Source organism: Aureococcus anophagefferens (genome assembly GCF_000186865.1).
Source record: "Aureococcus anophagefferens unplaced genomic scaffold AURANscaffold_22, whole genome shotgun sequence".
In the NCBI taxonomy this organism is placed as follows: domain Eukaryota; class Pelagophyceae; order Pelagomonadales; family Pelagomonadaceae; genus Aureococcus; species Aureococcus anophagefferens.
The window spans coordinates 245,906-254,972 of NW_008705582.1; the positions used below are offsets into that span (position 1 = coordinate 245,906).

General features: G+C 48.9%; 1 protein-coding gene across 1 annotated transcript; it reads right to left on the minus strand.

The window, feature by feature from the left end:
• Window positions 1–2,263: 2,263 nt before the first annotated feature.
• AURANDRAFT_38459 (hypothetical protein) lies at window positions 2,264–3,646 on the minus strand (the record flags this gene model as incomplete). The annotated part of the gene is made up of 5 exons (XM_009041624.1): window positions 2,264–2,567; window positions 2,619–2,895; window positions 2,976–3,266; window positions 3,320–3,398; window positions 3,446–3,646. The coding sequence occupies 5 exons, from the start codon at window positions 3,554–3,556 to the stop codon at window positions 2,456–2,458; spliced, it is 870 nt and encodes a 289-aa protein (XP_009039872.1).
• Between the last annotated feature and the right edge of the window lie 5,421 nt (window positions 3,647–9,067).

The window sequence follows — 9,067 nt, forward strand, 5'->3', positions numbered from 1 at the left end:
AAGGCCACGGATCCACGTCTACTGCATGGACAAGACCGGCAGTACCTTCCCCGTCAGGCACGAGAAAAACTGGCTGCTGTCTGGCCCAGCCAGGGCCATCAAAGTGCCACACCAGCTCCTCCCTTAAGAGTAAGCCTATCAAGGCGGACCTCGCCGTCGCGCACTATATCGAGACGGACCCCACTCGGCTGGGGTAGCTGCCCATTTATAGCCCCCGTTATTCTCGGCTCTTTTATTTGCCCGTTCATATTTATCTGCATTTATTTAGATATTTATTTCCTATTTATTTCCTATTTATGGCGCAAATCTATGTTGGAACCATATGGCGCAAAATCTATGTTGGAACCAAGCCATAAGCCTTGTCGAGGACATGGTGAAAAATGGAGTCGCAAGTCTTGGTTCCATCATGCATTTCGCGAATCTACGTTGGAATCATATGGCGCAAAATCTATGTTGGAACCAAGCAATAAGCCTTGTCGAGGACATGGTGAAAAATGGAGTCGCAAGTCTTGGTTCCATCATGTATTTCGCGTCGAAGTCTTGGTTCCATCATCTATTTCATAAACTTTCTACGCGCACTAAGTAATGGGCGTGCGGGTTTTTAATCACCAGGGTATGGAGATGATCAAAGTGTCCATTGAGTGGTATTGGTTCAGGTAGCGTCGACAAACCCGCATTAGATTGTTTCCATCATAGGCATGAATATTGGTTCCATCATGCTTTTCTCGACCACTTGGTTCCATCATACGATTAATCTATCCGATTGGTTCCATCTTAGCAATCGCCCTTATTTTAAGCCAATTTTAGATTTACATGGGATTGCTGACACAAGGGCAGAAGAAAAAGCAAGGCAAGAAATGAACCAAAAGGCGTGGAAAAGAAAGGCAAAAAGTCCAAATATATTTTAGAGCGCTGCGGTGCCGCGAACACTCGGGCGGAGTTTGGACTAGAATTTTCTGAAAATCATTTAGTAGAATATTTTCAATTCTGCAAAGAATTGTCGATATAATATACATGCAAATCTTTTAGCGAGTTTTCTAAATTTCTAAAATCAATGACATAGATATTATTACGGCTACTTCTTTTTTTTTTGATGCTATCAAATTTGTTCATTTTTATTCCAAAAGAACTTGGCGTAATATTTCTATGTTGGAAGCAATTGCCACGACACCATTTTGTGAAATAATCAAATATTTGCGTGGCAGAAAATCTTGCTTGTAGCAAACTATCTTGAAGATGAAGTTTGAAATTGCATCGCAGGCCATTTTTTTCTAAAAACTAATTTGCATATCCTCGTTTTTGAGTTTAATGTCAGCCTTGTGGGCTTTGTTAGCGACCTTTTCAGCGAACGCGAGGTGCGCCTTGAGCTTCTTTCCGGTCTCAGGTGCCTTGGGTTTCTTGACCTCTGATTGACGGAGAAAGATGGTATCTTGATTATCAGTTATAATATTATTAATTTCACTTGCGGCCGTTTCCCAGTGTATGAACATCCATTCTTTTCCGGCGCCGTGATCTTGCTTAAATAGGCACCAAACCGCAAGCGCACAAACAAGCTACGAGGAGTCTTTTGAGCGGACAATTAATGACATTTTAAATTTGGCCTTTCTGGAAGCTTGAAGGGCATTTTGAAGGAGCTTGAAATGCAAGTTGGCAAGGTAAGCGGCGGCGTTGCAGTTTGCCCTGAAGACTTCATTTTGCTATTTTGAGGAAGCTTGAGGTGCGGCGTTGAAGTTTGCCCTGAAGTCTTCATTTTGCTATTTTGAGGAAGCTGAAGGGGCGGCGTTGAAGTTTGCCCTTAATGTAACTTGAAGGGCAGTTTACTAGGACGAGGCAGTGGGGGAAATTAAAATTGCAAAATCGTAAGGGGTTTGGGGTATTTTTTGGCTCCGCGGAAGGGTTCTAGAAGGCTTCTGGGAAGCTTCTGGAGGGCTTCTGGCACGTGGTTTGGGGCGGCGTTGCAGTTTGCCCTTAAAGAAACTTGAAGGGCAGTTTACCAAGGCAAGGCAGTGGGGGGAATCAAAATCGCAAAATCGTAAGGGGTTTGGGGTATTTCGGGTCCGCGGAAGGGTTCTGGAGGGCTCCTGGAGGGCTTCTGGAGGGCTTCTGGCACGTGGCATGGGGCGGGTCGCGCCCCCTAAGGCGTGGGCGGCGCGTCAGAGGTCCCCGGCGAGGCGCGAGCGGCGGTGTTGAGGTCCCTTTTGAAGGGCAAGCGGCGGTGTTGAGGTCACTGTTGAAGTGCAAGGTTTGAGGTTGAAGTCCAAGTTGAAGCGGCGTTTAACATATCCCGCCGGCGGGATATGTTATCCAAACTAGAACGCGTCGAGTTTCCCGCGGGCGGGCGCCGGGGGGCCGGGCGGGGTCTAAACTATAGCGCGTCGAATTTCCCGCGGGCTTGTGGGCGCCTGTACATGGCCCACTGCACTCTTGCGACACGCTCCGCCGGGCGCAAAAGCGGCTACACTATGTTCAGTCTGGGAGCAAAAGTCACTGCCGATGCTCGAAATTCACCACAAAGCTTGAGAATTGACCCTGCATTTCCACACCTACCGCAATAATTCGGCGCCGACCTATGGCCAGGGACTCAGATCTAGGTGCGTCGCCTCACAACAATACAGGACCAAACTGTGACGACAGACTTGTTGAAATGAAATTGATGTCCATCCATAGCAAGCTGATGCGCCCGACAGATTAATCGCACGTTGTTTCTCTCCCGGAATTTGGTGGTTACTGTCACACCAAAAAGGTAACCAGCTCCACGATTCGAAAATACCCAACCCTCATCGTCATCTGCGGGGTCTGACCACAGCAGATCGCAAATCGGCCCATCGTCAGGTACCTCACAGTGTCGATCAAATGTTGATGCTTCCGAAATAGATTGGAGCGTTGGCGAGAGGCCTGCGCGTCTCATTTGTTACACAATGACGAAGCATAATTGTTTCGATGTGAACCACTTAAGTTTAGACATTTTGGTGAACCCCCGTGGACACAAAAGATCTGCTCGTCCACGGTCGCGGCGATGCTCAAAGCATCAAAGACTCGACAGCAATCATGCCAAATCTTTGAAGATCCATATTTTAATAGACACTCATCATAAAAACCATATGCTTTTGTGACTTGTCGGCTTTCGTGATTGCCTCGTAGTAGGGTAACGTGTGTTGGATATTTTATTTTATAGCACAATAGAAGTTGGAAGACTTCAATTGATTCACCCCCTCTGTCGACGTAATCACCAAGAAAAACATACCGAGCCCGAGGAGGTGTGCCAGCTACATGTTGATTTGATAATCAATTCGTGTCCACCAGTACGCTCAAGTCTTACCAGCTCGGAATAGCTCGAGGAGGTCACGATACTGGCCGTGGATATCCCCACATATGATGATTGGAGATCGCAACTTTACCTAGCAGGTTTTCAATAACCATACAAGGGCGGGTCACGAAAACTCGCTACATTTGCTTCTCGGCTCATGATCGCAAGTGCTCGATCGCATAAGTCAGACGCGTCTCGCACGGCCATGCGACGATTCTCATGCAAGCGTGCAATCCAAGCGTCTAACATCCCAGCACGTCTGATCTGCACTCGCCAAGGGAATATACCGAGGAAGTCTAGACCAGTACAATAGGTAACTTACATCCTACTAGCATACACACCACGATAGCTAGGGTTCAACGTAACTTCAACCACGGGTGCCACGCTCGTTTCCGTCCACTTGGCCTTTCGTATCTCCCACTAGCCTGAGCTAAAGGAAGCAAGTAAGATCCTCCCTCGAGGGGAGGTTGAGCTCAGTTTCAATTAAAGGTGCCAGAATGAAGGCCGACGGACTCGGACCGCGCTTGGATGGCGCAGCCACCTCAGCGGGGATGGAGGAGGGTAGGGCAGGGCGGGTGCTTCATTTGTGCCGAAGGAGGGTGGTGGGCGGGCCAAAAAATATAAGCCGCGCCACCCCGGACCCCGGGGAAGCGGCGAGCTGGGAGAGGACCACCACAACCAGCAAATTCTTGCCGATGGCGACGCGCGGTGGGAAATTCCAGAGTGCTGGCGGGATGAAAGCCATGGATCTCACAGAAAAAAGTTTCAATTAAATTCGCGGGCCTGTCCCACGCGACCAAACGCGTCGGTTTCTGAGGGGTGGGATAAACAAAAGTCAAGTTGTATTATGCGCCCCCCTCATGCTCGATTTGGCTCTGGGCGGCGCCTTCGAGGCCCCCCACAAGTCGTGAGCGGCGGCGTTGAGGACCTCTTTGAAGGGCAAGTGGCGGTGCTGGGGTCCTTGTTGAGTGCCGCAACATGGGAGGTTGAAGCCTAAGTTGAAGCGGCGTTTAACATATCCCGCCGGCGGGATATGTTATGCTGCTTATCCTGCTAGTGCCCACCTTCCTTCCCTTAATCGCCTCTACTCCAGTTCCAGGTCTTATAGACAGCGAACTGAAGGAGTGTAGTGCCAGCAGGGGCAGAAGTCGCATGGGCCGCGCTCGGCCTCAGAGAAGACCACTGTGTGAAATTGGCCTCGCTGGCGCCAGTCGACTCGAGTTGCACCACCCCGAAGATATCCTTCGGAGATCAGGGGTTTAATTTTGTCGAAACCAGTTCTGAGACCCAGCCCCGCTGGGTGCGTCTATCGGGAGTCGAAGCTCGTTGTATGTCAGTTTACAAAAACCGTTTAAATAGATAGATGGATGATACTGCCTTAAGAGAGCGCCCGCGGGCAGATGCTAGTGCCGCCCGTTATATTAGGGAGATTTATCATGCAGCGCAGCTTCTTTGAGGAGCTGATGGCATAAAGATGGGTCACGGTGTGAGGCATGGACGTCTTTAATTTTATTTGCGACTGCCATCGCCGCGAGTTGGTCGAAGCATATCATCTGACGGAGCGCGTCGAAGACTGCCATTTGTATTTCAGCAGACGGATCATCTAGATGCACTAATAATTGCTCGGCGCAGAACTCGAGTGGCGTTCCAATTAATCCTTCTGACTCCGAGGCTTTCAGAAAACTGCACATAAAAGGTAAGTCAACTCTATGCTGAACAAGACACGGGTCCCTAGGACGCGACAAATGCCCTGCAAGTGTAGACTCGAATCGTGTCGATGGAATCATCGAGACGCTTTACGATAGCAGGGTAAAGGCCATGAGCCACTGTCTGGCTCAGTGAACCCATGGGAACCGTGCGGAGCAAAGCTTCTAAACAACTACGAAATACAAAGTCGGGCGAGAAGATATCTTCAACTCAAAGGCTCAGCCCAGCACCTGATGGAAAGCTCACGCATTGACGTGTCAAAATCCTCAAAGCAGCTTTGAAGTGCAGGAATGAGCTTGGGGGCAGATCCGATCAGAGCGGCAGTGTACAGGATTCGTGTGTCCATTAGAGTGGGGCCATTTCCTTGAAGCAGTGCATGTAAAATTGCCAGGGCGGCCTTACCTGTAACCACCCGTTTTCTAGCAAATTATACATTATCATGTTTCAGGCTGGCTCTTAAAAGAGGACGGGTCGCTGCTGCTGTGCGCCCCGCGGCCCAGGTAAGATTTGGTATGATCACACCTGCGTATACACTTCAGAAATAGGGCCCAGATGCCAAGGGGCGCACAATCCACAAGCATGTCTACGCCACTGTCGGAAAGTTCATTTCTAGCATCAGATGAGAGAATTAGCGTGTGTGCGAGACTGTAAAGGGCGACTCGATAGGAAAATATTTTCTTAACCGCCCACGCACCTGAGAGAGCGGATGCGCATGTTTATGTCCCCTCCTGGGGTAGGATTGGCATGCTTGACAATTATTTGGCCCACTTGCGAATCAAAACCGAAAGCTGCAGCCCTCGGGGCTAAGCGAACAATTCCTTCAAAAATCAACCAGCTTGCTACGTTGTTGCGTGGCTGCATCTCTGGTATGGATCTGACCAGGATGTCAAAGTATTTTTCGACGAGACTTGCCACCGAAGCCACCTTTGCTCGCCGGCAAAGGCCACGTACGCATTGCGATGCAAAATTTTCGGTATGAGGAGAAATCTGTTCTCCTGCTTTGGCTCTCAAACACGTTGGCGAAAGAAAAAGTCCACGCAGCAGCATCAATTGGTCCTTGTCGAAGAGAGATGAAGCACCTGAGACCAAAGACTTTCTGGAGCAATTGTCATAGTAAAGAACTGATAAATTAGTGGATTCAGCCCGTGGCTAATTAGCGTTGCCGCAGCTTGACAAAGTGCAGCATCGGAGCATTTATTCCTGCAACTAACGCGCTCATTGACATTTTTTTCTGCATGTAACGCAAGTGTTGTCGTGACGAGACTAGCATGTAGAGTTGCGCACTCTGGATCCATGGCGCCTTTGAAGACTGAAAGTTCGTCGTCAGTCATTTAGCACTCATGAAGCACCTATTACAGCTGAGACGACGCGCATGAGGCCCGCACGTTTGGGAATGGATCGCATAGTGCGTGACAATGATAGAAAGCTATCAAAAAGTGGCTCTGGGTTATCTGATGAGGCGCCTAATGCACGTGCTGCTGCACGCGCTCCACATCGAACGTCATTATCTTCGTCACTCAACAATAGGCCTGCACAAGAGCAATTTAGAGACCGGAATTCACCGATCTGACGCAAAAAGTGAACTGTAGCTGCAAATAATTTGGGACAAGTGAGAACAGTCAGCCTAAGATATATCTCTGTAGAACAGGTGAATTGGTAAGGCACTCCGCTAGATGACAACCCGACCAAAAGCAGAAAGTGCCGCAAGAGTCTGAGCTCCGCGCGCGCCTATATTGAAATTTTTGCGCCGGTGTGAGCGAATCTCCACCACGCAAACGCGCGAGTCATCGGTAGCCAATGGCTAAGGTGTGGCCGCAGGCAGCGAATGATATCAGAGAAATGAGCAGCCACAAGGGCATGGCCGGCTGGGGAAGTCTTCTGTGCTGTCACGAATGCAAAGTCCGCTGGGGTTGATTGATATAACTGGAGAATCGCCGGGCTATCACGAGAGGTGACGCGCTCTTTGAGCTTAATTTCAGAACGATTATGAAATGCACTCCATGATACTCCTGCTGCCTATTTGCACAGCGTTGTTATAAGTGTGGCGCAGCCACGACAAAACTTGCATTGATGACGTCGAGACCGGTAGCTGAGACTTCAGGTGTCTCGTCGGCAATGAGGTCTAACAATAGTGATAGAAACTGTGGGATGAATTTTAAGCATCAGATGATGTTAGTTAGGAGTAACACTGCAATTGAAACCAAAGCGTGAGAACCTGAGGTTACGCAAACGCCATCACAAGTAAGTAGGGTTCCCAATACACGCGCAAAGGCAATTCGAACCTGAAAACATAATTCATTCCGTCGAAAGTCTTGCACTGCAGAGTTGCCGTGGCCGACCGGTCTCGTGAGATGGCCGAGAAGGCTGGCAAGACAACCTGAAGTATCACAACGTCGACGCAAAGTCAGTCGCATGCTATCCACCTCAATGAGATTTTTCGATAAGGCTTCTGATGCCGATGAAGCACACAAAACCTACATTCAGAAGTCAAGTCAAACCACAAATGAGTCTCCGGCGAGAGCATCAATAAGTGCCTCGAGCATCGCAACCCGAGTCTTGGCCTGTCGATGTGTCTGAGAAGGATGATCAGAAAAAAGGGAACTGCAATGCTCACATGCTGGTGTGCCAGATTTGAAGTGAGATGCTTTGTCACAACCAAAATATGTGGAGGCACTTGCCAGGGTGCAATTTTACAAACCTGACGTAAAGCCGTTCCCGCTGCACGCTTTGCTTCTGACAGTGAATCGGTGAGCGCGTGAGTGAGTGCTGGAAGCAGTTCATCTACAATTAGAGCCGAAGATTTGGAAGCCTGGTCCTGAGCCAAGCGAAGCAATACCGCATTACAAATCTCAATCAGCCTACGACCAGCTATATCTTTCACTTGAACAAAAGCATTCATCACTCTGCAAGGATGCCGAAGTCGAAGTTCTTCCACGGGCTCGGGGAAAGGGTCATCCCCAAACCTCGCGCATGAAGCTAGCAATATGTTACGGGCATTTTGAGCAAGGTGTACTGATTGGCAATCGTAAACGATTTTCTCTATTAGTAATAGCGAAAGATCTCGACATTTCTCCATCGGGTCAGCTAAACGGTCCAATAATGCAATAAGTAAGCGTTCGACGGTCGTTTGGTTGTGCGCGAGCTTCGACGCAATTACGGCTGGTTCTTTTAGAATTTTCACGAGCCCCTGAAGGCTGCACCGTCGCGTCGCATAGTCTACGTCCGCAATGCGATTGAGATGGCTATCCAGCTTACGGAGCGCATCTTCCATGGATTGCAAATCGACTTGAAGTAGATTACCTTTTAGGTTAGCTGCAAAATTTAAGTCTCTTGTCCATGACAAAATTTTAATAGCAACTAATACGTACTCGAGTACACGGTACAATGTCATGTATTTAGTGGCAGCACGGTAAGTTCTAGTATGCTTAGAATGGCTTGATTGAGGTCGCTGCATGTAACGCGGAGACGATATCAGCCGCCCCGATGGGATGATTTTCGAGACAAAGGACCAGCGCGTGGTCGAAGTTCAGGGGCGGTGGCTAGGAAGTTAGGATAGTTTATTATAACGTCGATCTCACATATGAAGACGGGTCCATCAAACTGTCGCATACGAACAGATGATGAACGAGCCGATAGTGGAGACGTCCAGCCAAGACATGAACAGGACATAGGAACAACCATCATCCAAGATAACGCAACGCGTCTATCGGAAAACCTGCAAACCGAACGGATCACCAAGTCACAACACAAACTTTACAAGTGGATACGAAAAAGAAAAAGTATATACCGTGTTAGAATCCGAGTATGCTAGTATGAAGCACCAGCATAGTGTAGCATGAGCATAGCCAGTATAAGGCAGACTTAGCATAGCCAGCATAGGCCATTATGAGCGTCCCAGCATAGGGAGGATAGCATAGTCGCGAGCCTGAGTTAGGGTAGCATAGCCCAAAGAGCGGAATGTATGCTCCCTAGGTAGCTGGCTTATCGCCAAGCGCACTTTGATTGTGCTTAATCACACTCGCGTTCTGACCTCGATAGTCGCCGTTCGTCAGG